The 22,984-nt window shown below is 35.9% G+C and overlaps 1 protein-coding gene across 1 annotated transcript in view; it reads left to right on the forward strand.

The window, feature by feature from the left end:
• The window catches only part of EYS (eyes shut homolog), a 702,981-nt gene that overhangs the window by 580,420 nt on the left and 99,577 nt on the right, over nucleotides 1-22,984 (forward strand). Inside the window, exons 39-40 of the mRNA XM_059842660.1 lie at nucleotides 13,987-14,095; nucleotides 16,861-17,081. Of these exons, the coding sequence (XP_059698643.1) occupies nucleotides 13,987-14,095; nucleotides 16,861-17,081 (330 nt within the window). The remainder of the gene's footprint in view (nucleotides 1-13,986; nucleotides 14,096-16,860; nucleotides 17,082-22,984) is intronic.

A 22,984-nucleotide genomic window follows, 5' to 3' on the forward strand; every position in this document is an offset into this window, starting at 1 on the left:
CTCTTTTTATGGAGATACTCAAAAGCTATCCAGATGCAAACACAAGAAACATGCTGTGGGGGACTCTGCTGCAGCAGGGAGGTTGGAACAGACGACCTCCAGTGGCCCCTTCTAACCCGGCCCGTTCAGCGACTCCACGTGAAGTGTGAAAATCAGGGTTTAACTTTGGCTTCATGGTGGCCCATCATAGAAGAGAATCTGCTCTTAACACCCTGTTAGGACACTTAGGTGTTAGAGTACCTAAAAATTGTCTGTCCAGGCTCATTCAGGCCACTTCAGCAGTTTATTTTTACTGTTGACTGCAGAGTCTGCCAAACACTCTCAGGTGGTGAGTTGCAACATTAAGTGTAAGCTAGTAGGGAGCAGGAGAGTGTATGAGACAGCCCTGGATCACACACTATAGAATTCCCTACCTTTCAGGATAATAAACACTGACTCTCCCAGTCTGCAGGGATTCCCACTCTGCAAATACTGATTTTAAATGCTTTTCATTAGGGCTCACACTATAAAGAAGAGACTGTAGCTGGTAACTGGTAAACCCCAGTTGTGCATGATTTAATTTGTTACTAATTAGAGACAGCTTATTCTAAAGTTAATTTTTGTCTGTTAGAAATGGTAATTCTGATAAATCGATGCATTTTTCAGTGCTTGAATCTTGACCTAAAGTATCTACATGGTTAATACAACCAGGCATCTCTCTGAAATGAAACAGTTAATCACAGGGTAGTTTTGTGGTGAAATAATCTCTGATATTTCCAAATGCAATGTGTGTGTAGCTGCATTTATAATATATAAGTGGAAAACTGGATATCAAAATCAAGAAATAAAGAACCTCATCTGTTAGCAAAACCAGATTTTACACACACGGCAACCACCAGGCATTGTGGTGTTTGTTTACACTTCCACAATTTCCTTAATGACTTACATTCATAAAATTTAATCTTGTTGAAAGGCATATGTAAGATTTTGACTACCCATGAAGAAATGCTGCCCATTTCACATCATAGAAGATTGCTTTTTTCCCATGAAGGCCTCATACTTTTTGTTTCTACAATCTGATGAAAGTAATCTATCTTGTTTAAAAAAAAAAACCAAAATACTTCCTAAAAGATGGTCTGTGAATACACATTTACATCTACAAACTAAATGTATTATATTTGCCTTGCTTTTCTTTTTTGCAGTTTATATTCACCAATCTTGTGCAACATTTATTTTCCAAATAATACATTTCAGCTCAAATATATCACTAAACAAAGTGAACAAAAAAAGTAGGAGAGACATTCCTAAAAAACTAGGAAATATACATCTGGCTATTTAGGTAGGTTCTGCTGAAGCACATCCAAATGACATTATAAACTATATTATGCTTTTATTATGCCTTTTGATATTCAAATAGGCAAAAAGCATTCTGTACATTCATGTATGTTTAAGATTGCAGGTAAAATGTGTATAAACATGCCACCATAAAGCAGCCTCTTTTTTCTTTAAAAATAGTTGGTTATAGCTTAGCAAAATGTTCCTAGCTGTTCGCATTGGATGCTTTGATTAAGATAGGTTCAAGTACAAAATGCACATGAAATTATTATGAGAATCTTAATTTATTTGACAGAGCAGTTCTAAAGCTCATACTTTTTTTCTAATGGGGGAAAATACAGCATATGTGTTATCAAAAGCAGACTGCAACAAAACACTTAATGAGTCTGGTCCAGATAAAGATGAGTACAGCACTTTAATCAGTTTAGATGACCACAGTAAGCTTCAAGTTCTGTGCAATTCTGTATTTATGAATGTATTCTGAAATCAGAAGCCTGCTCTGTTCTGTTCTTTTGTGTGTTCAAAGCAATAGGTATCTGTCAAAAACCTTTTTTTTTTTTTTTATGTAATGAACTGGTTACATTGTGTGGCCATTAAGCTTCACAAATCAATAAATCTTAAGTCTGGCAAGTGGGAGTGTTATTTAATGTTTCTGCCTTGTATTATTGACTTCAGGTCAGTTGTTCATGCTTTGTGAAAGTAGATTTGTAACATGACCAGCACTTTTGGCAATGATGCCTCTCATTTCTCCAAAAATTAGTTATTCTTACCTGTACTGAAGAGGGCCTGAAGGGGTTATGATGGAAAGGCCCTACTTTCTTTCTTACTGATGCTATCAAAGGGAGAGACACAAGGTTGGTGAAGATTGGGGGAGAAGAGGTAACTCTCTTAAGTGGTGTTCTGGATTAATATAAAAGATTAGTTATTCATTTCCAGTTTTATCTGGTTACAAACGGTGCATTAACCTTCTCTGCAGTTTCCATGGACCTTTGCTTGTGACAGCATAAGTAATGCCTAACACTAATGATATGTTAGTGATAATTCTTGTCATAAATAGAAAACTTTTATTTGGCAATAATATGTTTGTACCTTCTATTCTTAACACAGTGGAGAACTAAATGTCCTGCTTTAAGAAGTCACCTTTAGCTATGTTTGCCCTGACTCACTTTCTCTTGCCATATCTACGGCTGATCTTAATGTGGTTCCACTGAATTAGGCATTCATAGACCATTATAGAAGAGTTGAGCAAAGGATACAGTTGTTTCAGCAGTTGTGGCTGAATTATAAGAGAGATTAAGTGTCTGCCTATTTCTTTTTTCCTGTTGGGTTGCTTCTGAGAATGTCACCAGAAGGGAAAGGAACAGGCTGTTTGAATATCACTGTGAGAAGCTGGCACATAAAGTTTTTCTAAGTCATAATTAGAGAAATGTGACAGTGGCTCCAAGGTCCAAAGGCTTAAGGTTACAAGGGATTGGAAGACATGAGCCATAAAGAATCTGAAAGCAAAATACAATTTTTTTTTTTTCAATTGTTACTTATATGTATAAAACTGAAATACTGCAGGATGTCTCTTGGTCCTGAGTATTAATACCAGGCACTACCTCAGGATTTGCACTAGTTGGTAATGGAAGGTCTTTGTTCTCCAGTCTACCCAGGATTTCCTGTACTAGTATAGAAATTGTTCCTTCTCTTGGTGTTCAAATTGAAGAATCACTTTCTCATTAACCACATTGCTTAACCTATTTTTCTCTTAGTTTTTCCATGTAGAGGGGAGGTAACAGTTCATTTTAGCCCATCAGAGTATGCAAAAAAAAATTAATTAGTATTGGTAGAAGTAATATATGTTACTGATCCTTGTATTTCTTCTGTCTGTAAGAGGTAAGAAAAGCTCCTCAATAGATCATTGTAGTATTGCAATTATCTGTACAGCACTGCATTGATAGAGCTTTATTCACATGTCAAGTGGCTTCCTAATTTTCATTCACAGGATCAGACTAACGTAAGACAATAGATGGAAGACTCTATCTGAAGATGGTTAAGCATAATCATTAATTCCTATGCTCCAGTGCACTACCAAGCTTTTGCTAGCTCCAGAAGAGTCCCTCTGCTCTGGGAGTGATAGTCCTCCTTGGGGAAGGGGAGACATAATTTGAAGACTGCCTCCTATGTTTCTCTTCAAGCACTTTTTCAATGGTTTTTTGTGTCATTTTCTTAGTGAGGTGTTAGGATAACTGAACCCTCACCATTTTTATGATTTTACCTTTTTTTTCTTGATGTCTTGAGGGGAACTTACCCCCCTCAAAATACAGTGGTTTGGATATATTATTTTCCTTTATTCTTCTCTTTGTTCTGGTTTAACCATTCTAAAAAGCAGAAATTGTGCATATATAAGTTGTGTACACATAAGAAAAATTTTTAAACATTGGTTGTTGTCAGAAACATTTGTATATGTGTACTTTCTTCAAATTTTGTATCTCATAGCCACTTCACATGAGATGACTGTTTCTAAATGTACATAAACTGTTATTTTGTTTCTCTTTATTTTCACAATCTATTCATATCCATGAGATTCAGTTACCTGGTAGGTAGATAAATGGCATAAAAATAGTTTTAAGATGTGATACTAAAGCAACAATGCAGACAGGTTTTGAAATTTAAAGTTTTGCCAAGACCTCTTTTCACGTCTTTCCAGGCTTACAACAGTGTTTATTTGCTCACCGGGAGGTAATACTGAATATTTCTTATATGAAGTTATACTCTGCTTCTACACATAATAATATTTTCTTAAACAGAAACATGATCCAAACACACAATCCTTTTCAGTGTGTTCAAAATCACTCTACCTACAAATGATGTTCTCAAAGAGGAGGAAATGCTTGCTAGTGGTCAGAGTGGTTTGATAGTGGTCACAGTTCACCTGAGATTAAAAGACCTCTGAGTTGGTACTTTTTCAGTGTACTCTTAATTAGCATTTGTATGTTCCATGCAATCAAATTTTATTTATCATTTAGAAGAAGTCTTCCAACTTCTACCACTCTTCATCAGTGTCATGTTGCATCATTGTACTTGGGGACTATTTTGGCTTTTTCAAAATTAATTCCCTAGTATCACCTATTACCCCTAGACAATTTTTTTCCATTTCTCAGAGACAAAGGTATATTACTTTTGATGTAATAGATCAGCATAGCCATTTTGTTTGCTGAAATTATTTCATGTCCATTTGAGGGAAGAATTGTCAAAAACTTATTATCTAATGACTCTTCATAAAAAAGGTTTTTCTATTTTCACACCAGCATATTCTTTCAGTGAAGATTATGGTTGAATTTTCATGTTTTACATATTTTGTACTAGGTGTTGCATAAGCTTTAGCTGGAGGCTTTTTACTGAAAGAGGAAGGCCAACTTTCTTTTCTGACATTACATAATTTTTTAATAAAATTGCTTGAATGCAACTACATCTATAATAAAAATCAGTGAATTAGAGAAGTGAGATTACAGGGTAAGAATGAGCTGTGCAAAAGACCACAAGCACCTTCCCTAAGGAGTGTTCATGTCTGTTGCGCCAAAGAATAGAAGAGTAGAAGTCTTTCTCTTTGATGTAATGTAGACTCCAAGAGAAGGTAAAGGTAGCCATAACAAAAATTAAACAGCCTTGTTCTGGTGCAGCAAATACCCAGTTGGTACACGCGCCTGAGGCAATGCAGTCAGAAGCAGGAGAAAGCAACTGTATTCAGTCTTGAAGGTGGATTATTGGGTTTAGAAACACAGGGTATTTATCAGCAGTGAAATCTCAATGAATTCATCTAATAGACAAAAAAGCCTACAATATGTGCTATGAAGCATGATTATGGACCAACAGACATAAATACAAGGACAGTATTTATTGTGTATTTTTCTATATACAAACTTGCTGTCCTGAAACTCAGATTAAAACACAAAGCTTTTGTGGGACTTGGTGCATTCTGCCAGGTTCTGTTTTGTAACAATCTGTTCTTCCAATACTGTCATTATCATGAACAGCGATAATGACTATGGTAATGATTATAATAAAAGTTCAATTTTGTTGTAACTTCAAAAGTCTGCCTAAATGTTAGCACTAATTATTCCAGTATCTTTATGTTATTCCCATTCTTGCCTGTGTGAAGTGGAGGTGTCACAGTCTATCAGCTGGTTCTCACAGCACAGTGATGTACTGTGTTTACACCAGTGAAGTCCCCATGAAGTCAACAGAATTTCAAAGATATGATTAAAAGCAGAATTTATACTTTCCTTTAAAGATCCTTTCTGGGAACACATATCTTTAAAGTCATGATTCATAAAATATATATGTTGAAGAAAAGCATTCCATTGAAATAAATGATCCTTGGATGTATGCTGCCTGTAGTATGCTTGGCAATATATGCATTAGAAAGAGTTCCATTAGCCAGTCTGCTAAAGGATCATAAACTTGACTGTTGGACTAGCAGAGCTGGAGTAAATGAAGCATAAACCAAGCTAAGTAGAACGTAACATAAACAGTATCTGTTTCACCTAATGTAGGTATTACCATTTTCAGCTACTAATATGCTTATACAAAAACATTGATCTTGGGTTTTTTTTGTTTTGTTTTGTTTTTTGTTTTAGATTCTGTATAATGTAGGAAAAAAAAACTGTATACCAACATTAAGCAAATAAATTGCATCTTCTGTCTTCTGTGCAAAGTTGTATTTGGGAAGGTAAAGGGTATTTGTTTTCCTTGTTTTCCTCAATTCTTCTAGTAGCCCCATAGCAAAAAGAGAAAAGAGGTTCTTTTTTATAAGCCCATGTAGTGAGTGACAGGACAAGGGGGAATGGCTTCAATCTGAAAGAGGGCAGGTGTAGATTAGATACAAGGAAAAAATTTTTCACTATGGTTGTGGAGAGGCACTGGAAGAGGGGCCCCAGGCAATTCATGGATGCCCCATCTGTAGAAGTGTTCAAGACCAGGTTGAATGGGGTTTTGAGCAACCCGGTCTACTGAAAGGGCCATGGCAGTGAGGTTGGATTTAGATGATCTGAAAGGCCACTTCCAACCCAATTCAATCTATGAATCTATGAATCTATGAATCTATGATTCTATGATAAAAAGATATTGTTTGGCTTTCTCAGATTGGAAAAGCCCCCTAAGGATTATTGATTCCAGCTCCTTGCTCCTTACAAAAATACTTAAAATTAAATTACACACTTAAAAGCATCATCCAGATGCTGCCTAAACTCTGACACTTTGATGCCATGACCACTCTCCTGGGGAACCTGTTCCAGTGACTGACTACCCTCTCAGTGAAGTAACTTTTCCAAATGTTCTGTCTGAACTTCCCTTGGTGCAGCTCAGCTCATTCTGTTTTCTCGTGTCCTATTGCTGCTCACTGGAGAGAGAGCAGGATCTCCCCTTACACTGCTTCCCTTGGGAATGAGGTCTCTCCTCAGCTTTTTTTCTCCGAGATGAGCAAACCAAGTGACCTCAGACACCCCTTTTAAGTCTTGCCATTGAGGCCATTCACCATCTTGGTCAGTGTCCTTTGGGCACATTGTAATACTTTACATCCTTCTTTCACTGAGACCCCTCCAAACTGCATGCAGTACTTGAGATGTGTCTGCTCCACTACAGTGTAGAGTGAGACAAACACTTCCCTCAGCTGGCTCACAATGCTGTGCCTAATGCACCCCATGTTGTCCCCTTTGGCTGCCAGAGTACACTGGTGGCTCATATTTGGCTTGCCATGAACTCAAACCCTCAGATTTCTCTCATACAGAGTGGTTCTCCAGCCTCTCCTCCCCCAGTTTTTACATATAACCACAATTCCAGGTGAAGACTCTGGCACTTGCTCTTGTTAAATTTCATATGATTGGTGCTTGCCCAGCTCTCTGGTCCATGCAGATCTCTCTGTAAAGCTTCTCTGTCCCTGAAGGAGTCCACAGCTCCTCTGAGTTTAGTGTCATCAGCACAATCACTTTTATGTGTATTCAATTTCTGTGTCCAAATCTTTTCTAAAAACGTTGAAGAACACTGGCCCTAAAACTGAGCCCTGAGGAGCCCACTGGCAGCTGGCTGCCAGCCTGATGCAAACACATTTAATACCTCTCTGAGCCAACTGCTCAGTCAATGTGTTATGGATTTCTCTGTGCTCTGTACATTTTATCCAGAAGGATACTCTGGAAAATAGTACTGAAAACTTTGCTGTAATCTAAGTGCACCACATCTACTCTCTTTTCTTGGTGGCTGATTTAGTGCTAAAAGGAGAATAAGTTGGTTAAGCAAAGCCTTCTCCTCATGAACCCATGCTATCTGTAGCCAGTGAGGGTGCTGTCTTTCAGATGTTTTACAATAATTCCCAGAATAAGATCCTCCATAATTCCATCAGTCACTAAGTAAGACTGACAGGCCTGTAATTTACAGGGTCTTCCTTCTTTCCCTTCTTGAAAACTGGAACAATATTTGCCGGCTTCCAGTCAACTGGGGCTTCTCCAGACTCCCAAGATCATTGACAAATAATGAAGAGAAGTTCTGTGATGACACTGGCTAAATCTATCAGTACTCTGGGATGAGTCCCATGGGGGCCCAGAGATTTATGTACATACAGATGCTGCAGCAAATTTCAAACAAGTCCAGGGTCAGCTGGAAGTTTATCATTCCCTAATGCCTTCCCAAAGTTCACACGCCTCTTTTTGTGGGTGGTTTCTTTTATTTTTCCTAAAGAAATGGCCATCAAGGGACGCCTGTGAGACACTTCAGGAGTCAAAGTAATTTGGGGTTTTCCATCTACCATGTTTTCATCAATTCTTCTCCTTGGTCTCCTTTTCTCTTTCCCTCTCTGAACACTTTTACTATTTGGTCACTTTGCAGCAACTAGAAAACCGGAGAATTGATGCTGAATTGCTGGAGGTTATGAAATATGTTTCATTGATTTCAAATAAAATGTCAGACATAAAACGCAGCATTCATTTTTATAATTGTCACTTCTGAGGGTTGCAATTGAAGTTGGTAAGAAATACCAAAATTTGACCTTACTAAAATAGAAGATGATAAAGAGACATGACAACATTTCCATGAAAGAAATATGCTGAAGTTAATTTTTGGGAAGTGAAGGTATGGTTTTTAAAGCAATGGAATTTTTAGAAATATATTTTGAGGGGATAAAAGGTAATAAGTGCAAGGATTTTGGAAAAGTATGAAGAGATTATTAAAACTGCAGGGCACAATACATATTTTCACGCTTGTGATTGAATATGCTCAGTCAAAAGTAAAATCACCATTCTTGAAAAATCACCTGTAATACTTGACAGTTGGTTAGTTGTTCCCTTGACAACTGCTCTGGTAAATCAAGGGTGTAAAAGAAGCTGCCGTTTCAGTGTTTTGCAGGACACTTTTATTTTATGTCTTTAATATCAATACTTTTTTAGTAAAGGGATTTTTATGGGGAGTTTTTTTCTACGTTGAACTGTTAAGCTGGGCTAGCATTTTTCAGATTGTAGAGAGAAAAATAGCAAGTAGTTCTAATTGTAATCCTCCAGTTGTGATATTGTAAAATGGACAGTGGTGTAGCTAGTTTCTAATAATTTTTCAGAAGACCAGAAACCCTGCTCTGCTAGAAGTGTGAGGTCTCTGGTCAGAAACAGTTTTATCATGATTATTTAGCTTGGAGAAAAACAAAGATTCCCTTTATAATGCCTGGGGTTATTTATACCTGCTGAAATGACACTTTAATTTTGGTATACTACCCCTTAATCTGTTAAAAATATAGCTGCACCTTCAGCATTATATAGAAAATATAATTGCTATAAACTAAACTTTCTTAAGTATATTTACATAACCATTGCACCATTGAATGCATATATGCATATATGAATGCATGTTTACATAACCATGAATGCACCATGTTCACATGATTACATTGTGTAGTTATAATGCATAAAAGCAGTTAAAAGTCTTCCAGAAGTTCTAGTCTCTGGACCTATTCTCATCTGTATTGTCAAATATGTAATCAGTTTAAGATACTTTACTATGTTTCCCTTGATATAACTGGAAGCTGAAGCAATCATGCTATCAATTAGAGCTTAAGTCAGTCTTTCCAATTATTAGGAGACATTAGTAGGGATTTTGCATTCATGCTTTCTACTGTGCTCCTTTAGTGCCACCTGGTGACTAGCCAGAAAGGAAAGAAGTATGATTTTGTTTCCAACTGGAGAAATCTATGATAATTTAAATTAAAACATTTACTTGAGCAAGATCTACCAGATTTAGAGGTGCTCCAATGTTAGGTAGCTTAAGAGGATTTATTTGACTACCAGTTCCAGACCTAAAGTAATCCAATACCTAACAACCACATTTATATCATGAGTGTGTGAGGTACACATAGCACTTTGTTAGAAATCCAGTGTTCAGGCACATAATTAATCAACATGCAACTATTAATGACACAGTCTATAACTACTGTTTTGCACCTGTTGAGGGTCATGAGTCTTTTGTAGAAAAATAGTAAATCCTTTGTAATTCTTGTTCTTAACCTTATATAAAATCCACAACAACTACGAATAAAACCCATGATTTTCTAAGCCTAGAGCAAATAAGAAGGCTGAACATCTTCTCATTTCAAATTTTTAAAAATAAATATTTGAATTCATCAGGCCTGTATCATAGCATCTCCAGGAACAGGCTGGGCTTCACATGGCCCCAGACCTGTTAAGATTACTGTGCATAACCTTGCCCATATGTCCTCCACACATACACATGTTCTATAACTACTCCTCACACACCCAATTCTTTACTTGCCTGTGATTCCTTTTTATATCATTATGAGTGTGATATGAAGGAATCACAATTCTGCTGCCTGACAAAATTATGCTGCAATAGGAATCGTGTTGCATTCTCTCCTGTCACTGTCTCTGGAGGGAAAAATATGCTGGCTTTAAGTGCAGCCAGAATATGCCACTGAGATGCAAGGCAGATGGACTGAAATGCCTTCAGCATCTAAACGAGTGAAAAAGCACCACTGAACTAAAAATACTTCAAAATTTAAAGATGTCAGTGATTAGCCACTTTCATCTCAGGTGTTCTTAATGGGAGGTCAGTATCTCATAATATGAGGTTAATTAGAAAAATAAAGAAAAAATGTCAAGATAATAAATCATCAGTTTCATTTTCTCTTTTCTAATGGATTTCAATCTTCTGTGAGGTACATGAAATAATACAACTGCATTTATTCAATTGTAAGATTAAGACAGATTTAAACATAGATATAAAAAACTATAACCAGGTTATAGAGCAACATTGATAGTATTTTAGTTCAGGTAATTTCTATGACAGAATATTTCAAGCCCCTTCTTTTTTCCATCGTTGTTTTTAAAATCTAATATTATTATATTTTGCATGTTTCTGTGTTGTAGCACTTTCTGGATTTAAATGCTATATTAAAGACTGAGACAGCATTTGTGGTTTAATTGCCATTTTTTCATATGTTTATAATATTCTAAGAAATCTGTCATTTGGACTGTAATTTTCCATGCTCTGTCTCTTTCTAAAAGCTATTCTAGGCATATTTAAGTAATCTAGCAAATTCAAACAGTCCTAATTTTGTGGTAACATAAGCATGAAAAACATCCATTTTGTTCACTTTTCAAATGACAGGTTTTCCATCCTATGACAAGACAGGGAAAAATTCCAAGTATTAATTCATTGGAAATCTTTACAGAGAAAGAAGCAATGCTGAAGAAAAGAGTGGTAGCATGCATGGAGTGCATTCCAAACATGCACTCCAGAACACAGGGCAGTAAGTTTCTTCTTGTAGCCTGTGGTTTCATTCTCATGACTCAGTCACAAATCTATTGGCAGACATCAAACAAATCTGTTCTGTTCTTTGAGATTTCATCGCCGCATATTAGTAAAAAAAGCAAAGCGCCTCTATGTCCTTTGTGAACTTACAATTCAATGATCAAAATCACTGTATAATAAGCTGCTGTTTATGGATACTGAGAGGTTTTATGTGGATTTTCCTTTTTTTCTCACATATTTATTTAAAGATAGAATGGATTACCAGGTATGCCTGAGTAGGGATGACTGTGTTATTAGCTAAATGAATTTATGATACTTGGGCTTGTCTAAATAAAGATTCCTAAATTAAAGAACTTGTCAGTGTTAAACAGTCTTTAAGGCTTATTTTAGTTGCACCTATGTTTAATCTTCCACTTTTTTCCTACAGTAAAGGATCAAAACAATGTAAATTCTGTGTAGAAAGCAGTGAGAATGTGTTTACGCCAGGCATTTGCAATGGAAGTTTACAATGCTGAATGGATGGCTAATTGCTTGAAGATGGTCACACTGACACAGACCTCGATGTTCTTTTTATTTTTCATTAGATGAGCATTTCCTATTAGTTAATTTTGGCACTTCACTTAAACTTTTGGTCTTTTTGGGCTGGACCATTGTAACATATGGTATAAGAGGTTATTTAGAAAAAGAAACATGTAGACTTCAGAAATCTTTCTGCAAATCAGGGGCAAGGTAGGGGCAGAGGGTAGCCTTTACTATGAGTGTGTTAGGTCTCTGCTACAGTATCCACTCAGAGTAGAAAGCATCAAGGAAAGGCTATGAGTTTGTTTCTCCCAAGAGAGAATCTCAAATGACCTGATTTTCTATTATCTGAGAAAATTATCTTTATACACCCTGACTTACTGAGACAATTCCCAGCAACTGAAATATGAGTAGGAATAATAAATCAAATTCAAAGAATATTTTCTATTTCAAAAATTGGTTGGAAAACACAACAGTGGAAGCATTTTCTCCAAAACTTTCCTTATTTCAAGTACCTAAAAAGGAAATCACCAATCATCTGTCAATATATCCATTGTTTATTAAGGAGAAACTTCAGTTTACTGAATTCATTATTTATAATGAAATTGTGCAAATCAGATGGTCTTCAAAACAGCAGGAACTGTTTCTATCTCCCTATATTAAAAATCAAAATATTATGCTAACTTTAGACTTTTCAAGAAGAAATGCAATTCAAAATACTTGAACAATACATCTCTTTTTAGCCTAAAATTATAAATAAAAAATGAATATTTTTCAAACTCATTTGAGTAGTCTAGGGGTCTAGATCACATTTCAGAAGGTGATAATAGAAAATGCCATTCAAGTATCTCAGACTTTTAAAGAAAGATTCAAGAATAAGAAATGTGTTACATACTTAAAAGGCAGAAATAATTTAGCACATTTCAACCCCATGCATCAGAGTACAGTGAAAAGTCAATGAATTAGTATTGACTGATTCAGCTGTGAACTAGCAGTGATATAACCATTGGAAAGGTGGGATTTATTAATATGTAAGCATCAGCTGCTGATGTGGATGTTCTGGCTATAAGGTGAGTGAGTAAATGCACTGGTTTTGTGCTACCCACTCAGAAATCACTGCAGAGAATTTCTAAATATTCATTGGGGCCTATACTATACTGTACTATATCCATTTATGTCAATACAATGTTCCCAGCAACTTCAGAGGTGAAAACTGAGATTCTAAATTTCATAATGAATCTACAGAGGGAAGGATGAAATAGTAAGACTAGAAACAGAAGCAGAGATACAAAACTCAAAGCATAACCTGGAATAAATCATGCCATGGCAGCTGCATACAACCAGCCAGGTGGTGATATATAAAAAGGTACCATTTGAGACTGTGGTACATCTTGATGTGTTTTCTCCAGGAGTAAATTTGTCCTTATCTATGCCGAAGTAATTTCTACGATTAGTAATGCTTCTAATGTACAGATCATAATGGGCTTTAAATTTAAACTCTTTCATATGTGTATGGCATAACATAAATTTCATCTATCCCAACCAAAAACAATTTTTGAGATTCCTATTATTGTCCTTTACCTTTTATTCAGCTAAAAGAAATGGAAAATTTGGTAGTCCATATAAATAAATTAATTTTTTTCAGGAAACTTTTTTAAAGTTGGTTGTGTAGCATTTGTGAGATATTACATAAAAATGTAACATTTTTGTTAGAAGCTGTACTCCAGAAACCTAATTGTGGTGACTTGGCTGAAATTCTCAGTGTTATTTTGAATGTTCAGTAGTATTTACTACACAAATTCCCCCAATCTTACACTCTTCTTTATCTCCGAGGCTCAATAGCAGAGTTTGCACTAACACACTTTGCAAGTAGTGATAACTGCCTCGCAGTGTAATCTTTCTGCTCAGAGGTATGCAGCCTTTCATTTCTTATTCCATTTCTGTTCCCTCTGTAGGTCAGGAAAAAGAAATTTCAACCCAGGCTATTCAGCATCATTCAACATTGATGTCACTTGTCCAACAATCCTCTATACGAGGGAGACAGTATGTCAACCACAGTTAGCACTTAAAATGTATCAATACCCACTTAAATATTTAAAGATTTTTTTCTTCTTTTCTCTGTATATATTTCAAACACTAGTCAAAAATAGCAAGAAAGCAAACAGAAGAGGGATGTTAGTGGATGAAACTTGCATCTTTTGTCTCCTGGGTAATTCAATAGCCATGAAACTGAAATTAGTAGTGTCCAAAGATTTCCATACTTTATGGAAGTATGAACATCTCTTTCACCTTACCTTTGCCGTGGGAGGTTTGAATACTCCATGACCAACAGTATAAGCAGCAATGGGATCTTCTGTTTCCTTACAGCTACATGCTGCCTGTGGGCAGTCCTGAAGGTTACTGCATGATTGAAGTGGCTGCAGATGGAAACCCCCCTGTACAGCACAGACTTTCCTTCTCCCATCAAGCATCTCAGGTGAGTCTGTAAAACATCAAAAAATAGCTATTTGCTTTGAACATTTCTTCAGCATATGCACTATAGTTATTTTCAAACGAGAACAGGTATATTCTAACTTCTTCTAAAGGAGGAAATATAATTCCTCTTCAGAGATCATTATATGAACCTTTTTTCTTTCTAATAGGTCTTTTCGCATCCAGCAACGAGAATATATCCATTAATTTCTTCATTTATTTGACTCTGAAGCCTCTATTCCTGCTGCACAAAGTCCATAAAAAAGGCATGGATGCTATGAGAATTAAAAGAAAGTATATTAGCAGTGTCATTTACCTAAGGCCAAGGGGGTTATTGGAAACAATTCAGATATTACTAAGCAGTAATTCTAGTTACTTTTTGTTTGCAAGCTACACTGTCTAGTGGAGGACAGTTATGAATCATCAGTGATTTAATTTGGTTTCAGGTTTTTTTGCTAAGACTTGGCTTCTGAATAGTATTGTAAAAATATCTGTCTCCATTTTGAAACTGGTATCAGAGGATTCATTCTGAATGGACAAGAGGCCAGCGTTCCCAAATCTTGAGTTTTTCAGTTATTCTTTGTCTTCATTTTATTGCCTTTGTTATGCATTCTCTCTCATCACAAGATTATTTCTGCATGAAGCATTTTTAAATGTTTTTAGACAAGAATTTGATCTGTGATTGACAGCTTGCTTTATAAGTTTGTTCACTAGAAGACAGGTCAGTTATCTGTAGAGATGCTAATCTTGATGTGCATCTCACAGTACGCACTGCTGGTTTGTAACAGAATTTCTTCCCTTTCGTAGTATGAATGTCAAATCCTCATGACTAACGGTTACACTTTACAGATCTGCTCCTAATCTCCCAGAACTTCTATTTACATAGTACACAATCAAAGAAAGAATAAAAAGACATTTCTTATCTCTAAGAAGTCTAATGAATATCTTCCCATTATTGCCCAAGATAATCCTTCACTCAGTCTAAAAGTGAAGAAGGCTATTTTCAAATTAGTATTTGAAAGTTAAACATGAGTATTACATAAGTTGTTGATATAATGTTATATTAAACCTTTGATGTTATTAACAAATTTACAGGAATTTTCTTTGTGCCTCTTTAAAATATATTTAGGTTAAGTCAGTTAGATTCAGAACAGGACCTTTATAGAAAGAATGTGTATTATGGTGTAGTAACATGAGCCTGAACATCAAATACATTATGATAAAATCCAGTGGTGCTAGAAGCTGAGCAAAGCCTACTGAAGTTCCTCTGTGATACACTTGATATGCCCCCAAGATTAGTGCTTTTGTAAAATAAGCAAAATAATAAAGGAGATTGTGTTACCAGTAGAGTGTTAAAAACACTGCTCTTAATCACAGACACTTTGTCACACAGTCCAATGCTTTGCTTAATTCTTAAAAGAGATTCACAAGCAGGAAGAAAATGTTTGCCAACACTACTTATAAATCTTGTCTATCACTGCAGTGTTTCATAGCTTTGTTTGAAAGGGGATAAAGTCAAGTGATCTGAAATGAATTCACCAAGTGCAGAGCCAATGTCTTTGAATTCCTTCGGTATGAAAAATCTGATTTAATTTTATCCATGCTCTAAAAGAAGTAGGTTTTTTTCTCTTTCCCTTCAGAATGAAAGACACTGAGTAGAAGAATATCTGGCAGTATTCACATTTATTGTATCACAAAATTTCACTTAAAATTGTCAACAACATAGCTCCAGGACTGACAAAACAATACTGGAAACAGCAAAGCAAAAATCATATAGATGTGTGAATTCCAGATAAAACGATGGGATATTTTCCTCCTGTTTCTATTTTTTCATAAGTGTCTGAATATGATAGTGAAGTGGTTCTTCACTAAAAGTTACCCCCTCACATGTTTTACGTATGCTATGATAATCTCTGATTACATTGATGTATTCCTTCTTGACTTGAGTGGGCTAGGTGTCACCCTCTTTCTGGAATAATGGTATTGTACAAATAAATGCATCACTGTGTGATACAAGTATAGGTTTTTTTCAATTCCTAAGAATTGGCAGGTACTTAGCAAATGAACTTAGGAATGATGAAGTCCCATGTCAAAATTCCAGAAACTTAGGAATTAGATTGAGGAGTGGAATTCAAAGTGTCAAATGAGTCACAGATCATTTATATGTGATGATTAAGGGCTTGAATCCTAGGTTAGGCAACAGAGGAATTACCACAGAGAGCACTAATATGATTTGGCCAGACCCCGTGTGAAAAAGTTGTGATTGTTTCTTTGCACCTTTATAAGGATGTTCTAGGCTTTTGGAAATTTGAAAATTTCCCTTTTATTTCCCCGGGGGCTTCAGTACATCAGTCTGTTTTCTGTCACTCATTAAAAAAAACTAAAATATTTTTTCTGTATTCCCCTTATCTCGGGATCCCGTAGGTCCCAGGTCCTAAAGGAATTGTCTTCAACTCTACAGCTTCTCCTGTGTTCCTGCACCAAACTTCAGCCATGAATGTTCAACTCATCATATAGGATAAGGGTATCTATGTAAAAAACTTACCATGTTCACTGGTTAATGCTGAGAATTCCAGGGATACATACATACATTCCAGGGATGTATGTTCTCTTATATATATTTTTTAAAATAATCACTTCAGAAAGTATCAGTTTTTGGCCATCATCACATAATGATTATTTCTTTATCAGTATTTATTATTCTTTCATTATTTATAATAATGTCACAAATCATATTTTTTTCTGACAAGTCTTGTTTTGTTTCTGCAGATCAACTTTGGATCAATCTTCCTTGGAAAGGTTCCTGCTCATGAGGAGGTTCATCCATGTGCTGGGCAGATATATGGCTATAAAGGATGCATTAGGGATTTTCAAGTTAACCACAAAGAGTTGTTCATCATAGATGAGGCTCTTGAAGGAAGGAATGTTGAGAACTGCAATGTTCCAATATGTGATTATCATCCATGCCACAATGGTGGGACCTGCACTAGGTAAGAGGTATTTCTCTACCCATTTTATCGTTCATTCTTGATGAAAAATTACTATAATTTTCTCGGTAATGAAATAATCACCAATCTTTTGTCCTGATAATTTCAAATAGAAAATGTGACATCTTCATGCCAGCCAGAGAGATATTACACTTTACTTGCTTGATGAAACGTGATATAAAATATAATGACCTTGTCCACACAGGATATATATTTTGTTGAAGCCAGAATTCCTTTGCAACCAACCAGATCAATACTGCTACAAGACTGAATGTGAACCTTTCTATGGACAGTTTTGACAGAAGGCACATAAGAGGTCATTCTTTTTCCTAACAACTCCATATCTTAGTTGTATACCTTCACACATCTTCATGGTGTGTTCCTGAGTGCAAATGTTCATCATCATCCTATGGAAATACTAACAACTGACTTTCTTGGTCATCTTCAGCATGTGTGAAAAGATATTGTCAAAGAACCTTTGAAAGCTAAGGTGCATCATGCTGAAAGAGGAAATGGAGTCTGAAAGAGACATGAGTTAAAAGAATGGAGGATGATGGTTCAGTTGAATGATGGTTTGGTAGGAGCACAGTAACTTTTTAAGCCATAGCAACTTGATCATTATCTAAGGAACTCAGCATTTAAACAGAAACAAAATGTTTAGAAATGATAGAATTTATGAAGTAGCTGCCTAATTTTTAAAAAATTGTACTTCACTTCAAGGCAAATGCCAAACAGAACAGTTAAAGTTCTTTTGATGTTCTGGGCCACTGTGCGTTTCTTAGATTGAGGAGATCTTGAACAAATTTTTCAGGAACTTCTCTGCCTCTTGATTGATATGAACACACAAAGAACACAAAACAGGGCTTTGATCTCTAAGTCTTGTTTGACTAGATCACAAATGAAAGCAAGGCAGTTTTATGAAAACACACAATTTGCCTATCAGTCTGATGAAACTGAGTGTGTACTTTAGAGTAGTGAATCTGGTTTTTCTCTGTTGGCTTTTACTGTATCTCTAACATTCTACTGCTTGTCCAGTCAGCTCCCATTATGGAATACTGTTTCATTTGAATTTGTGTCCTGAATAATTCATGAGGATTGGATTTATTTCCTGCCTTTCTGCTTCCCAGCTGCTGGCCTGGGCCCTTTTCAGAAATATTTTTGTTTTGAAATGGGTCACTTCTCTTCTGCCCAGAGGCGTCATGGAAGACTGGGCATGTGCAAACCAGGGATAAGTGGCTGTGCAGTAGCACAGCTTTCATGATTTTCTACAACAGCCAGCTGATTTTCAGGGATCACCTTCTCCAAACCTAAGAATTATTCAATCTAATAAGGAGGAAATCAACTGTCAGCAGGCCTGAACAGATTAATAAGATGCTTCTGGCAAAACTCAAACATTAAAAGGAAGTATACAAGAGATAGAAACATGGCCAAGTGATCAGGGCAGAGTACGGAGAAAAAATTCAACTCCACAGATATGGAGCTGGAAAGCCAAAGCCCATCTGGAAATTAATCTGACAGAGATGGGCAGGGCAAGACCAAAAGCTTCTACAAGGATATCAGCAGCAAAAGGAAGACATAGGAAAATGTAGGGTTGCTACTGAATGGGGAAAAATTCTGACAAAGGATTCAGGAAAGACTGAAGTGCCCTCTTTGCCTTAGTCTTTATGCATAACTGAGCTCCAGGAATCCTATTCCTCTCCTGTAGGAGAAAGTCTGAAGAAAGAATTTACACTTGGTGGACTAGAATCAGATTAAAAAGTTTTTAAATCAACTGGACATATATGCGTGGGAGCTGATGGGATTCAAACATGAGGGATGAGAAAACTATCTGGTGTCATAGCAAGATTTTTGCCAGGTGTTTCACTTACACTGCTTAATGGCAAAAAGAAAAAAAAAAAGTATATTTTTCATTGCATTTAATTCTTCAGGTGCTTGGCAACTAGTTAGTGGATTTTCTTCTAAAAGACCATTAAGTATTATATAGCAAATATCTCTGCCATGTTTTTTTTAAAGAAGACTGGAGTTTTTCAACTCATATTGCTGAGTATAAACAGGTGTGGTTTTAAGAAACATTTTTTACAGTTGTTCTGAAAAGATATTTACTTGCCTTTTCTCATCATTAGAGAAAAAATACTATTGTAGTGTTCAGCCTATTGATTACAATGATTATGCAAAAGAAATTTATTTGAAAGGGAAAAAAAATCTTTGTCATTTTAGTAGAAGAAGACAGGGATTAGAATGTACCTCGTTTTCAGACACAAAACTTCAGGGTGCAAAATGAGTATATTGTGGCCTGTGTTCCAGTCATTGGTTATGTCAGGTGTCCCCCTGGCATTTGTCAGGGCAAGACTTTGCACCAGGCAGGGCATCAGGACAGACCCAGCCACTGGGCTTTGGGGATATCTCTAGGTATAATGACATGCTGAGGCAGGACTGGGACATCAGTCCACTGGCAGGGGATCAGGATCAAGCTCAGAAAGGGGAAACAGGGCCAGACACAGCCCTACACTGTCTAGGTAGGGCAATGGTGACAGAAAAACAGAGCTTCAGCCTGTGCAAGGGTGACTTGGGAAGGCAGACAATGTAACACCAAATGTGCCCCACTTCCTCTTTCTTACCCCCTGTTTGATACCCTGAGCATGATGCTGTGTGGTCTGGGATATCACTTGGATCAGTTGGAGTCAGCTTCCCTGGCTGTGTCTCCTTCCAATTCCTTCTGCTGCCCCAGCCCCTGCACTGGTGTGGTGGGGTGAGGAGCAGAAGGGCCTTGACTGTGTTACCAACTCAGTGTTCAGCACAAATGTAAAACACAGACAGCTACTGTGTACAATATTAACTCTATCCCAGCCAAAGCCTGCCCAATAGAACAAATCCCATTTGTTTTAAAAGTTTTTAAACATATGTTGCATCAGATTAATGTTTCAGTAGAAATCTAAATTTTTAATTCTTTATAAAGTCATTGTTTATTAGATTAAAAACCAAATCAGTCTAACTATGTAAATGCTCTACTCCTTTAAAAAACACTTTTTCAAGTTCCCTAGCTCTTTTACAGCACTTTATGCTAAGGTAGAATTCCAGATTCATTTCAGAGGGGGTGAAACGGCAACTATTCTGTAAATTTAAGCGTTTGATGCCACAAAGTTCTACAGAATTCAAAGCTCATTGGATTTGGATGTGTTTGAAATGGGCATGGGAAGATTAACCTAGGAAGCTCTTAATATTCTGTGTGGCCCCCTGATCATAGGAGCCAGATGTTGCAAACCAAGCTTAGTGTTAATTAAGAAGACACATCTGTGTGTGGGAAATAAACTCACAAAATTACCTCACCAATGATTTGACGATTATGTCAGCCACTACACTAGTAGCAGTTGATTAATGCATTTGTTTTAAATTTTATAAAGACTCAAAAAATGTAAACATACACAAGCTTAACTTTAATAGTGCAGAATACAATCTCAAAGTTAATTGCTCCCACAAACATTCATGTTTGCAGTGTCTCAAACTATTCTCACAGTGATTATTCGTACTGTTGTTATTCCTCATGTATTGATGCAGCAGATGGGTCCATTAATGTTAATCAATTAACCAAGACTGAAAAATCAAACTCAATTAGCAATAAATTTCAATAGAGAGACACTTATCTTCAGATTTTGACTGCCATGTATGCTGTAATCAACAAAAATAGACAAGGAATTTAAATTTCCAATTTTCATCTCCTGACAATATAAGAATGCCTTACTAGATATGTAGGTCTCATTTGAACAGTACCTTTTTAGCTATAAATAGAGAAATATATATTTTAAAGCATATTTCAGAAATTGTCTGTTTTCTGCATTCTGGGAAATCATGCAATTCCTCTTTAACATTTAAGAACAGATCACTAAATGAAAATTTTCATCCAAACTCTTCTAAAGTTCATCTGATAACGTTTTGAATGTCTCTTAGAAAAAAAAATGCTGAGGAGACCAGATAAGTGATTTAACAAATTTTGTGGTGTCCTTTCAGTATATATCCTGAATATTACTTAAACAGTAGAAAGGGTAATTATGAATGTGAATTTTTAGGAGAAAAAAGAAAGACCTTCAGCTGTAAACCTTGGAGACCCTAAAATGTTCTTTTCAAATTTTTTTACATCTCCTTTTTCATTTCAAATGCTAGTCCTGGTGATCCTTTTCCAGCCATGTGCCAAAAATGCATTTATGCTTGCTTGTGCCCATAAGCCAAAAATGTGTGTTATGGTAGGTTTCAGCTGAAAGTATTAATCTAAAGGTAGGCTTGTATGCCTTTATTAATTGTTTTCTCACATTTTAGCACAGAGCTGCAGTCTGCTTCCAGCTTGCAAAATCTGGTTTGTGTGTTTTTTGACCTAAAGATAGAATTGTTACCCTAGAATACACAGGTTCCTTCAAACTAAGGAACACTGAAGCATTTCTTCAAAACTAGCAAGATTATGGCAGGTCAAATTTTTAGAATTGCTCATGGATTTTCTCTCACTGCTTTAGTTGTAGGTGTTTTGGGTTAAGAAAGGTACCAGCTAGTCATAAATAACAGAATTTATCGCATATCAATAAACTTTTTATAGATGTGTTTTGTAGACTAAGAGGCTCAAGCCAATATATTAACTAGAACATCAGTTTTGGGGGGTTTTTACCAATCTAAATCCTAGTTCACATCCATATTAATCCATATTAAGTTCAAAATTAATGCTTTAAGTTCCACCATATTCAGGTTTTGCAAAAAGACAAACCAAAGGGATTAAAATTCATCCTAGTTGATCTTCAAATGAAAAAAATTTCCAGATGGGAGTTGTTTACCCTCACAACTTTTCAGAAATTGCAACAAATGCAGTTATGCATGCTGATTTGTGTGAAGATAACCTGCTTCCTTTTAGAGGGGTGATTTTTAGGCAGGTCTCTCAATACCAAAGATGCTCACATTTTACAACTCCAGAAATGGATGTTGGGATGATGATAATGGTGATGATGATGATGATGCTGATTCATGCTTACACATACCATTATTTAGGAAGATTAGTTGGGAGACTTGATTTTTTGGGGTTCTGCTCTTTTTTTGAGATTAGATATTATAGTGGGAGTTTGGTACTTAAGAAAGAGATTCATATTTGGAAATCTGTTGCTTTTTTTTATTACTTACTTCAAATTTGATTTCAGAGAATAAAGTAATTAATTTAAATTTATTTCCGAGCTGTTTCCTTTTTCTGGAAGAGAGATTGTTCATCCTTTTTGGTTTCTCATGATCTTTGGAAAAATTAATGTCATTTTTATTAAGAAAAAAAATAGCATTGAGGAGGCTGAAAGATAATTCCATAGTGACCAAAAATCCTGTTGGATGTGTGTTTGTTGCATCATATTCTCACAAGAAAGTCAAATAAGAAAAAATTTCATTTCTAGTTTTCCTAACACTAAGTGTTAAGAGGTAGAGAATTAATTTACCTAGGTTGATCTTTCTGGTAGAAGGAATTAATTTGGCTTAAGTTCCATATAAAAACTCTGCACATTGTTTTTCTGAATAAAATCTGCATTTCTCCCTCATTATTTTTTCCTTAAATAAGAACAGAAAACTAAAATTTAATGCCTTCTAGCCCTTGAAGATTAGACAATAAATTGTTCTAATCTACAATTTTGTTAGGATATCTGTTTCAAGACTGAATTAATTGAACAAGGTGTGTCTCACTCTTTGCATCTGAAATAAATTTCCATTTTATTATATTTAATTTCTTGGGCATTGTATTCCTTAGATTATAGGACCATGGAGGAAAGATTTGACAAAGAAATCAAAGCCATATTCCATTAAACTGAGAGAATTAAGTGATGATGTTTTAGATTTTAAACAAAACATCTGTAAGACCTCAGGAAATTTTATGATGATAACGTATGGGAACACAG

This window comes from Haemorhous mexicanus, chromosome 3 (genome assembly GCF_027477595.1).
Source record: "Haemorhous mexicanus isolate bHaeMex1 chromosome 3, bHaeMex1.pri, whole genome shotgun sequence".
Taxonomy (NCBI): domain Eukaryota; kingdom Metazoa; phylum Chordata; class Aves; order Passeriformes; family Fringillidae; genus Haemorhous; species Haemorhous mexicanus.